Here is a 19,393-nt window from a genome sequence, read left to right on the forward strand (position 1 = left end):
GTGCCCTGTGGTGACTTATGATAAAGTAAACACTAGGGAATAGCTTTCTGGACTTGACTTGAGGATAATAGCTCCCTTTAGCCTCTCTCCCATCAAAGAAAAATTCAGTGATTTCGAAATATGCAAGGAGAGAAGGGGAACAGGATGTTTAACATGTGCTAATGACTTGCTTAACTGAGAATTCACGACCTGGAGCCATGTAACTATGTAGTAGGATTTTGCTTTTGGCAAGGAATTGCACCCAACTGTCCCTAGGTTCCTTCTCACATCAGCTACATTAGCATGTTCTAAAAAACTGAAAGCTACAAAGGGAAGCTGCCCAGAAGCTGCAAAGAGGACTGGGAAAAACTACTATAGCTTCTGGAATTGTTTGTTTTGCTTATTGGCAAGTTTCAGATCTGTAATCCCAGTTTTCCTAGGAGTGGAAGGTAGAGTTCAGTCTGTAAACCAGTCATTTCATCAGATACACCTTAATGAGACAAAAGTTGTGGGGTAGAAGGATGGACCTTTCTTAGGGTGAGTCTCCACAAGTTTTATTTTAAAAATCATAGAGTATCCCAAGTTGAAAGGGACCCACAAACATCGAGTCCATCTACAGGACAACCCAAATTTAAAACCCCAAACTAAGCTTACAAAACTCATTGATGAGAAACTCACTTTTTAATTTTTCTTCTATTTTCTTTTAAATTTTTAGTTGTCCTTCCTTCCCCTGTAAGGAAAGTTTATCATCAGTGAGCATAGTCAATGCTAGAGCCACTTCAGATTCTGCACTAGTAATCCTCAGGACTCTGAAATCCTGAGGAAGACCTTGAATACATGATACCCTTATTTTCTTAAAACATTTATTATCTGAAAAAATGGAAGAAAAATACCTAATTTTTGAAATAATTTTTTTTTAAATTAATTAAAGCTTGCAGTACCAAGGTGCATATTTTTTATTAATTTATAGCTGAAGCTATTGATTAATTGCCATTAAAAGGAACACTTGAAATCTTCTGAAACATTAATCTGCACCATTATTGTGCATATTTTCCCTACATTTGAAGTGGAATTAAACTGTTAAGTTATTTCTCTTTCAATCTGTCTTTACAGAAATGTGATGAACTCTGGGAGGACTTCCATCAAAAACTTGTGGATGGATCGTTGTTGACTTTGGATACATATCTAGGACAATTTCCTGATATCAAAGTACAGTAATGCTTACCTATAGAGGAGAAATTGTAAACACCACCAGTCATCTCCTTTGCCATTTACATCAGGAATAAAAAACAGAAGGACATTTGCTTAGCTGCAAGAGAATTACAGCAGCTAAATTAAAATTCCTATTATATGTTAAAAGTTCCTACAGTATTATATCCAACTTCTATATCAGAGCAACTGTATTGAGAACTACATTTTATGCATTTTTCCTACTATAAAAACACTATGTTAACTATTCATTAAATTTGCACATTGTATATAAGGTAAAAGGGCAGTGTTCCCCTGAGTATAACAGGTCCACTTATTCTGGAGAATGAGATAAGTCTTGCATAACATTGATACCTCAGCACACCCACAGAACAGCCTTCCAAACCATCTGTATATGTATTTCTTATATAAAATAAGATTGTTAGTTTCTCTCTTTTTGCATGCCAGTGTTCTCTAGTGATATTATAGTAAGATGGTATTGAATGGCAGATGAAGGAGAATACAAACTACATAGGTAAAATGATATAAAAAAAAAAAAGAAGTGAGTTGTACTGACTTTCATTTTTGCTTCTGTATAGACACGTATTGCAAAACGAAGCAGAAAGCTAGTGGACTATGACAGTGCAAGGCATCATCTAGAAGCCCTGCAGAGCTCCAAGAGAAAAGATGAAGGCAGGATTACCAAGGTAGTGCACTGGAAAGGATGCTGGCTTACAACTGTGAGAACTCCACTTCTGTGCAGAGTCTTATCACAAAGTTTCTCTTCTTTTTCTTCTTTCAGAATTAGAACTAGTAGAAATTATCCTTAAGGATAGAAGCATTTTAAGTATTTTGGTGGATGGGGAGGGAACACAGCCAATTTTATGAGCAAGTGCTGTTTGAATGCTAACTTTATCTTTTGAAGTGATCTGGGAGACAGCAAGCCCCGTGTTGGCCTTTGTTGTTTATGACTAAGTCACTTTGTCAATAAAAGTCATATTGAGTCACCAAAATAAATAAATAAATAAATAGAAATCCCACCATGTGACAGAAACAGTTCTTCCAGGTTTTACTCTGTATTATAGTGATAGAAGAAGTCACCCTTTTTTTTTTTGTTTTAGGCAGAAGAAGAGTTTCAAAAAGCACAGAAAGTGTTTGAAGAGTTTAACACTGATTTGCAAGAAGAATTGCCATCTCTGTGGTCACGGTAAGCCTAGGCAGATATTACCTTAAGGGCCTAAAGGAAGACCAAGAAAAGGGAATGAGGGGATTTTAACAAGCTGGTACAAAGTCCTTGAAATCCTATCTGTCATCTTTTGAAATAGTTACAGGGAAAATGCCTTATAATGATAGAAAATTATTGTATTTATTGTAAATGTATTTATGCTTATTTCTTTCAGTATATCATCTCAGTACTTAAGATTCTTTGTCATATTTTGTTATATGGTGCAAAAATATCTCATTTTTCTGGATAAAGAACTGTGGTAGAGCACAGAATAGCCAGTCATGACTAAAACCCACTGCTGCCATCACCTTTCTCAGAAACTCTGATGCATAGATACCTGTTCCTTTCAAGAAACAAAGAAACAAACAAACAACAACAAAAAAAAAGAGCCACTTGTTGATAAAGGATCTAATATATCCGCTGTCAAGAACAACCATATAGAGCAGTCACACACTGATCCAGAAGATTTGCAGTGGTTCTGTCTTTATGTCATTTTTCTGTAAGATGTGTCAAAGCAAAGACATTTACAAAGGTATAAAGATTTAATGGCAACTGTTGTTTTCAGTCTTCTATAAAGTACTACCAAAGCAGGATAAGAAAGGAAAAATAATATTTATTTATAATTACTTCAGAACATTCATTTCGTAGTTTTATGCTGAACATGTTCTTTATGTAAAGGCATTTGATGGAATTGATCATTTTTTTGGGATGTTTAACCAGGCACTGTATTTATACAGAATATGCACTCAAAATGAGCAGGAGAACAAATGCAATATGGAAATAAGCATCTCATTAGTGTACTGTGTTCTTTAACAAATGACAGTCTGGAGTGAAAGTGTGTTGTGAATTACCAAAGTATACTTTGTCTTCTCTGCCATCTAAATTAATTCCTGTTAAATTTGTGATCTCTAGAGAGTTCTCCTGCTGTATTTCTATCAAGTTCAGGTTTAAAATCTTCTTTGCACTTTGAGATACTTGTTTTACGGGCTTGCAAAAGATAGAACTGCATATTATTAATTTAGAGTAAAGGCCCTCTTATTTCAATATATGTTCCCCACTAACTTGTCTCAGAGAAAGATAAAATTTAATTTTAGCAATATGCATAGTTTAGAAACTGTGCTTTAGGTAGCAAATGCTTTCATGGTCCTATTTTTAGATATCACAGTTATTCAGGAAGAAAAAGATTTATTGTGTTGACATACTGCAAGCTTATTCTTATGCCAAAGACAATTTTGGCTAGTAAAAGCTTGGAGAAATTGCACTTGAAAGTTTTAAATAGGAGAAAGAATAATTCATAACCTAAGACAATATCCCTTACTTTTAAAATGTATGAAGGACATATAAACACTCACCCTGAGAGAGCAGATTTTTGAATGCATGTGGGAAAATGTCTGTATTAGAAATTAATTTCCTTCATATGCATGTGTTTCAGGATTCATTTCATTAGGGTGGATTAAGCATGAGACATTTACCTCTGGGCAGTACTGAGCAGGATACCTTATAGCTGTCCCAGAACACACCTAGTGTCACCTGGATGCTCTTCAGCAAGCTGAAGCCCCCTGTTGTGGGCTACTTGCAACTTGGTTGCTCTATGCAGTGTGAAACACAAACAGAAATAGTAAGGAAAAAATAAGTTTGAAGTTTTGGCATTCAACCCAGTGTCATGCTTTGCTGAGAATAGTAATCAAGGTTTCTGCTTGTGATCTGGAAAAAAATAAAATCATTTTCTTTTGTGTCTCTGCTATCTCCATCCTTTATTCTCTTTCTCCTTTCCCTGTGCCATCCTCCATAGGCGAGTTGGCTTTTATGTGAACACCTTCAAAAATGTATCCAGCCTTGAAGCCAAGTTTCACAAGGAAATAGCTTTAGTAAGTAAAATGAATATCTCATGTATACTGGAGTATGTGCTATGCGTAACAGCAAACAAATGTAACACAGCAATAAAAAGCTAGCAGCAGCACAGATCAAAAGTTGCCCTAGATCCAGATGTGTTCTATAATCTTCATTTTGTTTACTACTTGCCTTTTTTGTACTCTCTTTATGAAAAAAGTAACCCATGCAATTTTAGAAAACAGTCCATAATGCAATAGCAACAATATTGCTGTTGCAACATTAAACTGCACTTTTATTTTAATACATTCTCCATTCTTCCTTGCATACTTTGCCTACAGCATTTTTCCATGTCCAGTTCCTAAGCATCTCATTGCTTTAATCAGTACATAAGAAATGTGTCAATTATACCCTTCAGGACCATTATATACATTGTCAGAAATACAACATTAGACCTGTCACTATCAGGCAAATACAGCAATTTCAATAAGGATCTTCTGAATGCATTAAATACCTTACTAATTGGTAGTGCATTATCTATAGTAGCCTATTGCGTACAGGAAGCCAGGTGGCATGGAAAACTTGCTTGACCAAAGTCCCACTTGAGTTAAGGACAGACTTTTGAGGGGAGAACATGAATCACCTGTGCTACACATTTCTTCAAACTTTAGGTAACTCTCTCTATCAGAAAGCTGACAGTACTAAGTCACATTTATAAATGTGTTCCCTGAAAGTCTGCATTTATTTTTTTGAAAAACTGTTGTCTTTGAGAACATTCCTAATGCATTTCAATAGGTTTCCACTTAGACATTTGTTATGTATAGCACTGCTTATTTTTTGGAAGGAACTGTTAACAGTTTTAAAGAAATCAGAGCAGTAAGCAGACCAGATTTATCACCCATGTTTTTAATCACAGATATAATGCTTTATTTAAACTCGGACAAGTGTTTTTATTTTCTCAGCTATGTCACAAACTCTATGAAGTGATGACGAAGCTGGGAGATCAGCATGCAGACAAGGCCTTCACCATTCAAGGGGCACCAAGGTGACTTTATTTCTTATTTTAGTGAATTGCACTGCAGTATGATTTGTGGATTTCAGCACCTACATAATATATAGTGTTTGCTGTACAACTCAATTATTGGGTTTCTTCATGCAAGAAGGTAGATGAAAGTACCCTTGGTTGAAGCTGTTTCCAACATAAGAAAAGCTGTGAAACTTTCTTCATTACCTACTTATTTTCCATTCTAAAAAAAAAGGGCCATATTTTCAGCTATTGCAATTTACCTGGTTTCACTGTAGCCTAGAATACCAGTTTGTACCATCTTAGTGTGTACTCTGTTTATTCTTAAGTTTTTAGTCTTCAGCAATATTGTTAACTCTCAGACTATTTTGAAAGCCTTTTAATATTAGATGTGTTTTTAGTGCCTAAAGACATGTGATTAGGTGAGAATCTTGACCTTTCTATGTCATGTTTTATCTCTTCTGCTTGTGGGGAAAAGTCAGGAAACATGATCCAAGTATATAGTAAAAGCTGAGAAGCCAAAGTAAAAAGAATGTCACTAAATGCCATATTTTTAATGACTTCCAAGATCAATCTTGCCTTAAAATAAAAGTAAAACCAAGAAAGCTTAATATCAGTGCTTTCTGAGGGTCATTGGAAGCCAGTGCACTATTTTTGATTTTTTAACTTGGGAAGAACAAAGCCTTTCTGTCAGAATTTGATCTCAGTGCTGTAATAATGATAGGCAGAAAAGACTAATTATAAAAGTATTGCTTGTCAAAATATAGTGATAATTAGAGTGAATGCATAAATCCCAAATTTCAAGCCAATCCTAGCTCATCCAGAAGCAGTCAGAACAATGTTACAGCTACCGTTAATTTGCCCTCAATCCAGGCTCACATTAGCAATGATAAAGACTGTCCAGGAGCACAACATCTGCCTCAAACATATGGCTGACATTTGTATATTTCTTTTGATCTCATTTAAAAGGACAAAAAATACTCAAGCTTTCAACTTATTGCAAAATTTAGAGCTATGATGTTAAGAATGTGTCCAAAATTTTTGTATTAGATTAGGTTAGTGTTAATTTGTGATCATACACACTTACTCCCTGAGCTGACAACTCACCATTTCCAGGCCCTGTAGGATGGCTACATTTCCCATACAGCATTCATAAAATATTGTTATGGGATAAAAAAATAGTATAATATTGGAAAACTTAAAGTCATTTTTGTAATAAACAAGTATTTGGCCATGTATGTCTCTTAGACTGTGCCCAGCATGCACACATTCTTGTAACCACTGAATTTTTCTTCCCTTCAACGAGAGAGAAAAATAATAGGATTCTAGCTGCAAGTGGCTAGGCATGGATTAATGCTTTGTGATATTCTTATTTAAAAATGCTTTTTATAAATATTTTTTAATTATTATGTTATTATTTCATTTGATCTCCACTGTGTCCGAAATGAGAATGTTATAGGTCATCAGCTTTGAATGGTGGGTTTTTCTGTTTGTGTTTTTTGCTTTAGGCTTCTCTAAGATAAACTGTTCATATACAGTACAGTATTTTTGGTGTATTGTTCACAGAGGCATATGTGAAATTCTTGACAAATTTTGAGTTTTGTTATTGTGATAGTTCTCTACAACATTACTCAGGAATTAGTCTTTTTGAGGTTACACAGTTTCCCTTTTTAAATACATGAGAAATTAACATTATACATTATCTTTCCTTTAGAGTACCATATAAAAATAGAGTACCATCTTAAGAATAAATATTATTACTAATAAATTTTCTATCTTGAAGACAAATATTGTACCTAGGAAAGAAATTTCTTAATAACTGCTTATTTTTTCTTCTTTAATATTTCCACAGAAAGAGGTGGTGAGTTTGAACTTCGCCCTTTCCAAGGAATTACTTTTTCTTGCACTTGTGCTAGGAACATGTTTATGGTGTGGTTCCCTTCATCATGTAGTGCTTCTGTTCTTGCTAAATATGTGTAGGACTCACTCTTCTCTTACCAAGTAATGTGGCTGTTGAATGCTGTAGATTATAGTCTCCCTGAGTTGTAAGCTTTCAGCATTTCTAAGTAGCTGACTATGTACCAGTGTTTGCACCAGGTCCTTTCACAGAAAGAACAAATCCTTTTACGGGACAGGACTTCATCAGATCTTTTCTTAGTATTAGCAGAGCTCTGCTGAAGTCTCTTGACTACTGCTTGTTTATAGTTGTGGTGAATCGTCCATCTAAATAAGTACAGGTATATCATAATCTTGGTTGCGTTTTGGTTTATTGAAACCTTCCTAAAGTTCCTAAGCTTTTGATGTTATTTGCATTATTCATTGGCATATCATCTTCTGGGTTTTTTATCTTTAAAGCCTTTTATTTTGAAAACTGTGTGAAATGAAGGCAGTAATGCCAGCTCCCATTTTATGATAGTTGTAAACTTATACATAAAACATCATTTCAAATTTAGAAAAAAAGGGGAAAAAAAAAAAAAAAAAAAAAAAAAGAAAGAAAGAAAAAGAAGCAGAAATTGAGTTATAATGATCAGGTAAACAGCTGCAGAAGATGTTCCAAAAATAAAGGTCACTAAACAATTGACACATCATTTGAAACTATAGATCGCTGAATTTTGATTCTATATAATCACAGTTTTAATTTTTATGATTTTAGAATGATTTGGTTCATCTCTACTGAATATCGTCTTTTGTGCTCACTGGCATTCAACTATTCAAATTGTCAAGGTAGTAAATTACCATTATATGTATGTCCTGACCATTACTTTGATTCTTGTCCAGTGATTCAGGTCCACTCCGCATTGCAAAAACACCATCACCACCAGAGGAGGTCTCTCCTCTTCCTAGCCCTACTGCTAGTCCCAATCATATGCTGGCACCAGCATCTCCAGCACCCGCCCGGCCTAAGTCACCCACACAGGTAAGTGGAAGCTCAACAAAAGAAACTGACCTGTTGCAAAGTAAATGACAGCTGTGATCATGTATACAGTGATGTTTTCAATCTAGGCATGGGACTGAGAAACAGTGGGGAGACCACTGGCTTCATTGTGCTCTATATGGGTCATCGGGTGGCTGTTCAGCTCTGTGTCATGGATAGAAAATGTTTTTTTCTTAATAAATAAGAATTAGGAAAAATTTAACTAGCTGGTGAACTGGAGGCATTTGTTGTGCCTAAGCAAAACACACTTCAAAAACTTCCACAGTCTCTAAAGACCCAGAAATGATAACTTGAAAAATCCATTTCAAGAACTCCCATGAATTTCAACACCTTTCAACACATACCCCATCAGCCTTGGTCAAATTCGTACTTACTGTGGGAAAAAAAACAAGCAAAAACCTAGCCAGGGAGTATTGCTGGTCTGCCAACATGGATTTCCCTCTGAAACAGGAAATAACAGAGCTAGTTTGAATACTGCTGTGATATAATTACTGATATTAAAGGCTTATTATTTGTTACCAACACTAGATTGAGAAGTTTGACAATGCAAGAGTCATTTCTGTTCTTCCTGGTATCAGTGAAATTGTTAGTTTCATGAAGGGCATCCTCTGTACCGTGAAAATTTTATCTGATACTTTCTGAAAGCATCAAAGACAAGACTTATGTTGATGTTGCTGATGTTTTCAAAATGGGACATAGCTTCTGTGTTGATTTTTATGCATTTAGAAAATGTGAGCACACCTGTTTTCTTTGGTCTTACAAACTGTGATGTCCTGGTGGCTGAACATTTATTGGATAAAATTCAGTTTAGTCTTACTGATGTTGCATCATCTGAGAAATTTTCTTTCTTTCTTTTTTTTTTTTCTTTTTTTTTTTTTTACATGATTTAAAAAAATATCCAGTGATCAGTGTTAATCCAAGCTACACATTTGTCATAGTTACATGAATCTCTGGAGAGCAGAGGGAATTAGTGATCTAAGCACCTTAAGGTGCAGTGGTTCATAGCTGTGGTGTGTTCTTAGCATTAAGTAGGCTTTAAAAGATAGCAAGAGGAAGGGAGAAAATCACAGAGATATAATGAAATGATTTTAAGAAGCTGAAAAGACCTGATTCTGTGTGGTGTTGCTCATCCAACAGTGTGCTGTGTAGGAAATAAAGTGCACAGCACTGTATTCCCATCAGAGCAGAATGAATTCATCCAAGAAATGCTTTTGTGTGAATTCTTAAAACTTGAGTTTGAAGGATAGAGTTGTTTTGCTTTTCCTGCAGTGTTTCCTTCAAGACACTTGATGATGATCAGCCAAAAAGTTCCTTTGATTCCATTTCTTTTTCCCTACATTTAAGGGGAAGTAGCAGAGACAAAAACCTAACTCAAGCTGTTTAGACTTATCTTAAATCTCTCTCATCTATCTCTGAACTAGTCTGTGATATTTTTGTTGTCTGTCTAGCTGAGGAAAGGTCCTCCTGTTCCACCACTGCCTAAGCTCACACCCACAAAGGAGTTGCAACAGGAGAACATCATTAACCTCTTTGATGACAACTTTGTCCCAGAAATCAATGTGACAACTCCATCACAGGTAAGCTTAAGAGGATGGTGTATGGGTACAGCCTTGCAATCACCTGAAGTTCTCCAACACTAAGGATGTATGGCTGACCTCAACAGAGAGTGAGGCAAAGAGTTCTGGTAGAAGGCAGGGACACAGTGACCCTTTTCTACTGTCTTCAAAGGTTCACAAACAGTATTTTATCTTTGAACACGTCTTAAATAGTCATTATGAAGGCACAGAATTGCTAGTGTATGGGTGGGGGGAAAAAAAACCAACAGATTTTTCAAATGAGAAATGAGATTTCCTGGTGAGATACTTGACAAAAAATGTTATGAATTGCAACTACAGTTGAGAGTTAACTAAAATCAGGTTTAATCACAATCACCAGTTAAGATTTTTTTTTATTTTTTTTTTTAAATCCCAAACATCTTGTCCTTGGTTGTTTCTGTTTCTTCCTCAGAAAATATAAAATACAAACCTATTTGGGGTGTGCTTTGCTCTTTTAATCAACTCTTTGCAGGTGTAAAAAGCTACACCAACTACATATCATTTGTTTGGTTTTGATTAATAGGAACACAACTAAGAAGTGATCAGAATTACTTTTATTTTATTATTTTTAAACTAGGAAGTTTAAAATAATTGCATAGAACAAACAGAACCCAGAATTGTGGAAAATAAGTCTGTATAATTTGCATTTAGTTATTCAGCCTTCATGCAGTTATGGTAACTGTTGGTTGTTTAATAATGGACCACTTATATTATTGTAATTCTGGTTCAAAATCCTAGCCTATGTCTGACAAAATGTGAAGAAACATGCAGATCTAGATCTTATGATGAATGCTTACAAAGTTTTATTTTCACAAGAATTTTTGTTTTTGTACTAGTTATTTTGACAACACACAAAAATGCAGGTGTAGCAATGAAAAAAATATTTCAGAGAATCTGAGCATGTGATTTGGAGAGGACATATGGCACTATTATCTATTCCATAGGTATATATTTGGAAGAACAAAGAGTTATTTATAAATAAGCTCCCACACAATTAACGAATTATGGCAGCTCCCATACTGGGAAGTACATACACAGACACTGCTTGGCCCTTGTGGAAGGGGGCTGCAGTCTGATTTCATTGTTGTCTTGAGTCATAATGTTGGCAGCATAAGCGTCAGCATCACTAGGGCCATGAAAATAATGGGGGGGATCATCAACCAGCCATCAACCACCTCTCCTGGATCCCTTTCCATGGAGCTGCTCTCCTGCCTTAATTCCAAATCTCCCACCCTACAGCCATTTTTGGCTCAGAATGGAGTATTTGGAGTCCAATTATTTCTTGGCATTGCTTTACTTACGACTGATCTGTTCTTGCAGCCTTGCCCTGGTTCACACGTCAGCCATAGTCAGGGGCTATGGTTTGGACTGTTTGCCCTTTTGGTCTGACTCTGTTTTACCTTTCCCATGTGAGACTACATATGAATGTATGTGTACAAATTATATCCAGTGGTACTATTTACAATTTGAACAGTTTGAAAATAGATCTCTAATTCATGATATATAATGACCTGCGTATTCTATACATTGAGAGCAAGCTTCTCTCGCTGTTTAATAAACACTGAATAACCAGCAGCAGACAGAACTAGCCTTGTTACTAAGATGTGTGCCCAGGATATTTATCAGCTATAATTTCACACTGATTAAAAATAATATTTTGCATTGATGCATGGTAATTTTTTGCTCATGTTAATTTGCAGAGGGAAAAATCTGTGGTCCATTGAACCAATATAGACATTTACAGTGACCTCAGAGGCCTTGGTTAATTCATTAATTGTAAACAAAAAAAGGTTCTGTTGTGTAATCCAGTTTTGTAAGAGCAGATCAAGGTACCAAGATCTATTTAGTTACATGAGATTATTCCTACAGTTTAGTGCCAAGTGCACCAATAAATTTGAATTCTGATTTATGTTCAGAACTGAAATTTAATTCAAATGCATTTATGTCCTCCTATATTGACTTATGAGTAATATTTGTATTTGGGAAGAGATTCACACATTAAATTGTAAGGACACCAGATAGAATTTATACAGTTTTTTTAATTTTGGTGTCTGACTCAGAGCACTTAAAGTGGCCTCTGCAGTCAAACAGTGAATACTTGGCACTTTTTTCAAGATGGCTACAATTTGTTTAGCCTGAAAAGGCAAATGCGCACTACGCAGAAAACAAAGGCATCGTAAAAATGAAGCTCATAAAAATAAGATTAAAAGTTCAGGAAAGTCTTCAGGGTTTACTCTCATCCTTGCTTGCACTGCAGCTTGAAAATCTGCTGGGGGTTTTTGTTTGTTTGCTTTTTGTTTTTCTTGGGCCTTTTAATATTGTGTTTCCTGGGACCACTTTTGAGAGGGTTTGTTTTTTTTCAAGGGTTATTTTTCTCTTCTAACAGAATGAAATTCCTGAAACTAAGAAAGAGGAATCTTTGCTAGATCTGGACTTCGACCCTTTCAAGCCAGAAGCTGTATCAACAGGAGTAACTCATTCACCCATGTCTCAGGTATCCCTTTACTTTTGAGACGGACACAGCATAAAAATGCAAATCCCCGTGTTTATTAGCAAAGGTTTGCATGATGTACTAAAGAGCAGTGTGTTTGTTGTGTCTGAAACATTTGACCTTCCTGAGGAGCTCCTGTCACCCATATATCTTTCTTCTTCACTAACCCTGTGCTTGATAATGTACTGAAAAAAGAGGAAATATTCAGGTGATAAAATCAGATGTCTGCCAGTGAGAATTGTTGCTGGTACATCAGCTTTGTCTTTGGCATGCCGTTACTTTAGAACAACTATTATTGGTAATATTATAATCATCTGATGCCTCTTTTCCTGAGATTTTGCCTGACCCAGCTTTGACATATCATGCCTGGAAAGAGATGTCAGGGGACCTAGGTCATATGGGGTCAACATGTAATTGCTTGCTGTGATGGAGTTTCTTTAGCAAGCAAGAGAGATGATCTGAGTGGTTTTGCTTCCATAAGTCTACTTCAGACCTAATCTCCTGAAAAGTGAAAGAATGAAATAGCATGTCCCCTTGCAGGTTGCTGTGTTAAAGAGTTCTGTGTTCTACAATAATATTTGCCACAGTAGTTTCTCCCAGCAATATGTTAAAAAAGGAAAAGAAAAAAAAGCATATATGAAAGTTACTTTGACCTGCCATAAAGCACCTGGCATCTGCTATTTTAAGATCTAGAACTCACCCCCACTATCCTTAGGGCTGATAACTATGGTAGTTTCCCTGGCCAGCATAGCTGTAGCTCTGCATTGTACACAGACAAGGAAGTAATATTAACGCACTGTTAGCAAAACCTATTATCCCTGTGTCTATCACTAACCTTGCTTGTACTGCAATACATGAGAAGACTAATAAGCTGTTCAGTAATGCAGCACTAGGAAAGGAGTGATCAGACAAGGAGCTTTAAGGCTGAGGAAGTCCTTGATCTCAGTTAATTAATTTCTTATTTGGTATACAGTTCTAGTTATATAATGAGATCTGTACTGATCTCTAATGAGTTAGAGATCTCTGTCAGCACTCCAAGTATCAACAGAAGTTTCTTGTTGTTTTTTGCTATGAGTATTTAATTATAAGAGAGGCTTTGTGCATCATGTTATTTTTCTTGCTTTCTGGAAACAAGAAAAGAAAAGAAATGATCTCTTGGCACTCAGCAGTGACAGAAAATTCTTGCTTTGCCTTTGCTAACTCTGCCCTTTCAGCTTCTCTGGAAAAAGCCTGATGAGAGCAGCAGAATCATTAAACCTCCCAGAAAATCAGCTGTTGTGGCAGAGTCTGTTTGTCTTGACATCCTACTATACAGATTGCTGAGTTTATTGTTCTAATGAAAAAAGAAAAATGTTTTAAGTTCATCTGTTCCATGCAATACTGAATATAATTAAATGTAGAAAAGTAAATTATAAGGTTTCATCTGGGTACACAGGAAGCATTCACTGAGCACCTTCCATCTCTTCTTTCACCTTTCATCTCAACAAGTATACATGAGAAAAAATGATTAACAACCACAAGAGTGCGTGGATGAGTCAGAGCACCATGTCTTTAAGCAAAGAGAGAACAGCCCTACAGTCTAGTTTCAGTCCCACTGGATATGACAGCATCATTGCAGTGAGATCTTAGAATGATGATTGTAGTATTTGGAGACCCCTGTGCAGGAAGATTAAGTCAGTCTTTAGTGTCTTTTCTGTATGTGTCCTGGTTTTGCCTCAGATGTGGATATTTTCCCTTCAGAAAACTGTGCTGGAGTAATGAACTGAAGGCAGGATTTGTCTGTATTGGGAGACCAGGTTGACCTCCTTATTGATCATTTAATTACTTTCATCCACTCCTCTGCCACCGTGATCAGATCACAGTAAAAGAGCTTTAGCCTGCCCTTCTTCATTTGCTTTTCTGTTTCTATGAATGCTTCAGAAGTTTCCTTTCTAAATGTGGCTGATCCTCACCTCCTAGCTATGTCTGTTTCACCTTTCCTTCAGTATATCCCCCCCCTCCCCCCTTGTCTTGTGAGCATTGAAAGAAAAGATGAAGAAATTAAAATGAGCAGTATCTTTCCCTGAAAGTCAGGAGGATGACTGAGGTTTGCATCAGTTAAGACTATTAGAAAAGAGCTATTAATTTGTGTTAAAGTTGGAATATTCATCTAACAAGGTTATGCCAGAGTAAGCAGGTACACTTGTGAGTTACACCAGCACAGAGGAAGTATATACCTGGGCTTAAACAAAATTAAACTGTATGAAAAATGGATGTTGATGTTAATTTGTTATAAATCTGAGTAATGATTTATTACTGTGTCTTTTATTTGTGAAAGTGAAAGCAGAGGTTGTTCAGAGAGCCATTCTGTAGTCATAAAAAAAAGAAAAAAAAAAAGAAAAATGCAGCAATCCTTTCTCTTAACAAATGTTAGGTGTAACATTAAATATATGAAAATGTTTCAGGAACAATTTTACATTTTACTTTATGAATATCTCTAGTTTTTATCTTTCATGTACTTTAACTTAGATGTGAATGTAATAGATGTGTTTCAAAGTATCTCAGAACATTCAAAAAACAAACCTGATGCCTGTTTTTCTTCCTTTGTCTGTCCATTTCACTCATTTTCATTTCCATTCAATTCTTCTGATGAAAAGTCATTAATACCGAGTATTTAACAGACTGGACAAGAAAATGAAAACATTGATCAACACCCTTGTTTTCTTTCTCCAAAAAGTAGTTTTCCTTCCTTGTGTTTAAGAACTTGAATAAGTTCTCAGTAGATAGCAGAATCATTTCTTTACTGGCTAAAAATGCTGACCTCTGTGAGCTTCTTAAAGCTTATACCTTGCAGTCACTCCTGTACCTGTTGAATGTTGTTCAGAATCATCAGTTCAGACTGTACTTATCATTCAGATACCTGGTGGGATGAGTCCATTGGAAAACAACTACTGCTTTGAATTGGAAAATAACACAATCCACCACATACTGCTCATCCTACTTAACCAAAAATCATATTTTGCAAATATTTGCACATGCACTGAAATACAAAATATACATATTATAAATATATTTATTTATATGTTCTTCTCTCATGTTAGTTATGTAGCATATCAAACACGCGATATATGAGCAGTATTTTTCTAAATGCATCTTTTTTCCTCTCCTTTTTCAGACATTGCCATGGGATCTGTGGACGGTAAGACTGACATTTATCACTGTGAACTGGGATATTTTTGTGCATCAGATTTTGTAATACTCTCAACTCAGATTTATAACACTTTTCGCAAAAGCCAAGATAAAGAATTTATAGACCATGACAAGTACTTTAAAGTATATGAAGCCACCTGGGATCTACTGAAGCAAACAGAAAAAAAAAAAGAAAAAAAAAAAAAAAAGAATCACTGTTGCTTGGCCTACAAAACATAAATCATGTTTGAAATCAGGCTAATAGTATTCACAATATAGCTAAGGGTTTGCTGCTTTTATTCACATCTGTTATGTACTTTTTAGAGTTTAGAAATGTATGCTAGCTACCTCTCTTAATTATCTGAAGACATAGTTCCTTTAATCAGTAGGATTTTAACCCAATGGGCACCTGTTTTTCACAGTTCGGGAGTGAAGATAGAATTTGACTTCTTCTTTTCATTTCATAGTTTGCATACAGTGAACTTTTTACTCACAAAAGCAACTGCTGCTTTAGGAAATACTTCCTTCCACCTCCTGCTGTCTAATCAAATACAGTAATCTGCAGGAAGAAAATGCCTAATCTTTGTGAGATTTCTTTTGCCTTTATGTCATGAAGATAGTTGGGTTGACTCGGCATGGAGCATTAAAGACCTTTTTTGACCTTTTGCAAATTCATGTAGCACAGAAATCTGTGGATGCTTCTTATGCATTCAGATTTGCAGCATTATCTTGTGAGCATACAGCATATGTGATGTGTATTATAAGTGTTCATCTCTTTCAGTTGGTATGGTTTAAAAGAAGTCCAAAAATAAGTCATGTGTGCAGACTAGCCAAAATTTCAATGTTGTCAAAATTAATAACTTTAAACTAATATTACATATCTCTATCAGTTTCTCCCTTTCACAGGTTTTCTTACAGCATGTTAATATAGATATATATTCTGCAATATAATTATTTTCCTATTTCCCCTAGTGAAAAAAGGAACTATCGAGCTTCACAGCCAAATATTTGAAGTCAAGGCTACTCCAGTTTTTTTCCTAATTCTGAGAACAGAATAGTTGTTGATCTTTCTTGCAGCATTTGTATCCCTTCAAAGTGGTGGTAATGATAGCTGGCTGTATGGTTTGATGTCAGTGTGTGTGTGAGGCTGTAAATGCTTCTTCATGGCACAGTGATGGAGTATCAGAGCTGTCTACTGTCACCACTTGTGTTGCCTCCTTCCTTCTTCACTGTGTCATGGAATGATTCCTCCTTTCTACTGAAAGTACCAGTGGTAAAAAAGTCAGTGGGTCTCAGAGGAAAGCAAGGTGTGATAAATATTCAGTGTAACCGTAGAACTCCTTTTCTAATGTAGTCCAGTGGCTAGAAGGCTTAAATTCAGGAGTCTGTCTTTAGTCTTCACTGGAGTGGCAGGAAAGGATCCTTTGCTGCGCCCCTCCACCAGTTTGGTAACTGCTGCTAGTTAGAGAACAGATAATTAATTAATTAAAGAACTGCTGCTCTAGTAACAACAACAACAAAAATTGTATTCTCGTTTTCTGTTTAAATGTTTTTTTCTATACAGACAACAAGTGAATTGGTGCAGCCGGTAAGCAAACTTCTACCTGAAACTGCAGCTGTTTTATATGCATGCTTTAATCAATGTGACATAATATATAGTTTTTTTTGTTTTGTCTATCAATGCTGCTCTTCTAGATTGCAGTCTACTGCCTCCAAATGTCACAAGCCACATAGCTTTTCCTTAAACTGCTTAATTTAGTCACTTTCATTCTTTAAATTAAAATTACTCTAGTAAAATATAAATCTTGTGTTTTCTCATCAAGTCCGCCTTTATCTTTTTCATCTTGTGTTTTTTCTTTGCTTTTCTGTCTGCTTAAAGCCTGATTCTTCAAAAAGTCTTTCCCTGTGTAACCTCATGGAGGAAATCCCAAACAGTGGGTCATCAGAAGATGTTAACAGATCCCAAACTGATCTAGGTTCACTCAACTGGGGCCTAGATGTTAGCACACCCAGTGTCAGCCAGGAAATTACTACAGGCGGTTCTTTGCTTTTCCCTGGGGCAGAGCAAACCTCAAATGAATCCATGGGTATTCTACCTGCTAGTGTTTGGCCTGCTGTAGGTCAGCAGGAGGATGCTGCACCAGGGTCTGCTTCAGAAAGTGAAAACCAGAGGACTTCGCTGGAGGACCTGCTGGATGCTAAGAATGTCCCATGGGAAGATGTGGCAACCAGTCAGCATTTAGAGAACATAACTGGTTTTGAGACACCTATCCTGGCAACTGATAGCTTGTTGGATAAACCCCTCCCATGTGATGTGCAAAAGGAAGAGGAAAAGCACGAGGAAGAAGAATCTCTGTGGGCAGGTGTCAAGCCAAGTGAAAAGGTAGAGAATGGAGCTGTTAACTACAAGGAGGTAGAAAGTACGGAGGAAATGGAAGAGCAAGTTGGTGAAATGGAAGGAAATACTGAGGCAGAGCTTCGTAAGTGCTTAGCTAAGTCAGAGTATGAAACTGCAGTCAGCACTGAGGTAGACAATCTACATGAGTTGGAAGTTAGCAATGGGGAAGCTGGAAAAGATAGTGTTGCTAATCTAGAAATTCCTAGGGAAAAAGAATTCAAAGGAGTAAATGCCATTGAGGAAACAGATTCAGAAAAACCATTATTGAGCACACAGTTGGAAGATGGGAACAAAGTAGTAGTGGGCAGCTGTAAAACTACAGAAGGCACTGGCAATGAATCTGAGAGAGTCTTTGGTATCTGGAATCAGGACCATGAAATGATATTTGAGGATGGCTTAAACCAAGCTGACAATGTTACTGGACAGAATACATCCACAGAGGGTATAAATGGGATGGTCACTGACCATGCAGAAAAGAACCACACAAATACTGGAAATGTTCTTTGTGATGCTGAATTATTCAGTGCAGAAGAGTCTGGTAAAGAAGCCGAAGACAGTAGTATCAGCATCCTCCCAAATGGTAGTGCCACCAATGAAAGTCAAGCTGCTGCTGATAAAGATTGCCCTCAAGAATGGGCTTCAATGCTTGAAACACCTCATGCTGCTAGCACAATCTGTGGTAATCCTGGCCTAGATCATAGAGAAGACCAAATGACAGGTAGGGCAGCAGCAGCAGCCACTGAAGAGCATCCTCATAGCAGTGGTATTACTGAAACCTTGGAAACAGACCCCTGGCTGGCCAACTGGGATCCAACAGTTAATAATGATTCCTGGGGGTTTTCTAATATGTCAGATGGCCAAGCCAATGGACTGGATAATTGGCCCTTTTTCCCCAAGCAGCAAGACTCAGAGGGAGGTAACATGGAAAATGCTTGGTTAGGCATTAGTGATAAGTGGTCTACACAGGACCTGGGAGGGAATGATAACGTCTGGGGAGAAGTAAGTGTAAGCACAAGCAATAAAAATCAGGAGGAACCAATAAAACAAGGTTTGCCTGGGGAGCAGGAAAGCGTTAGCAATACTGGACTTAGCAATGAGATAGATAGACCCGTGGCTCTGTTTCAAATGGGAAATTCCCGAAATGCTAGCACCGAGAGTTCAACTAGTCCTAAAGACAATGAGACCAACAACTCAGATTTATCTGAAGATGAAATTGCTAACCGGAGATATGGATTGTTGTACCAGGAAATTGAGGCTGATAAAGAAGAGGTACCTACCCCAGTGTGTAGCCTAGTCTAGACAAAGAGTTCCTTAGGTCATGCATAGCCTTGTCGTTTAAAACCAATCCATCTGTGTGTTTCCCGCTACCCCTCCTGAGCCCTTGCAGTTCTTTTTCTAAAAGTTGTCGCTCAGCTGTTCATAATGTGGTGCCCTTCAGCCATGTAATGAAGCAGGCTGACAAAAATGCATTTCAAAAAGGTGAATGAAGCTTCACACTGTGAAGGCACGTGGTGTCTCACAGCTTTTATACTTCATATGTATAATTTTAAATGCATCTAC

The 19,393-nt window shown here is 36.6% G+C and overlaps 2 protein-coding genes across 5 annotated transcripts in view; both read left to right on the forward strand.

Moving 5' to 3' along the window:
- The window catches only part of LOC107309859 (amphiphysin), a 99,039-nt gene that overhangs the window by 59,209 nt on the left and 20,437 nt on the right, over positions 1-19,393 (forward strand). For all 4 annotated transcript variants that reach the window (XM_015855003.3, XM_032442549.2, XM_015855004.3 and 1 more), the window contains exons 5-14: positions 1,093-1,188; positions 1,767-1,874; positions 2,289-2,374; positions 4,185-4,260; positions 5,185-5,267; positions 8,025-8,163; positions 9,630-9,758; positions 12,163-12,270; positions 15,422-15,445; positions 17,000-17,023. In XM_015855003.3, the coding sequence (XP_015710489.1) occupies positions 1,093-1,188; positions 1,767-1,874; positions 2,289-2,374; positions 4,185-4,260; positions 5,185-5,267; positions 8,025-8,163; positions 9,630-9,758; positions 12,163-12,270; positions 15,422-15,445; positions 17,000-17,023 (873 nt within the window). The remainder of the gene's footprint in view (positions 1-1,092; positions 1,189-1,766; positions 1,875-2,288; positions 2,375-4,184; positions 4,261-5,184; positions 5,268-8,024; positions 8,164-9,629; positions 9,759-12,162; positions 12,271-15,421; positions 15,446-16,999; positions 17,024-19,393) is intronic.
- LOC146761856 (uncharacterized) lies at positions 17,101-19,270 on the forward strand. The gene has a single exon (XM_085537648.1). It carries the CDS (start codon positions 17,351-17,353, stop codon positions 19,130-19,132), a length of 1,782 nt encoding a protein of 593 aa, XP_085393774.1. The 5' UTR covers positions 17,101-17,350; the 3' UTR covers positions 19,133-19,270.

This window comes from Coturnix japonica, chromosome 2, assembly GCF_054131305.1.
Source record: "Coturnix japonica strain WE chromosome 2, WE-NBRP24, whole genome shotgun sequence".
In the NCBI taxonomy this organism is placed as follows: domain Eukaryota; kingdom Metazoa; phylum Chordata; class Aves; order Galliformes; family Phasianidae; genus Coturnix; species Coturnix japonica.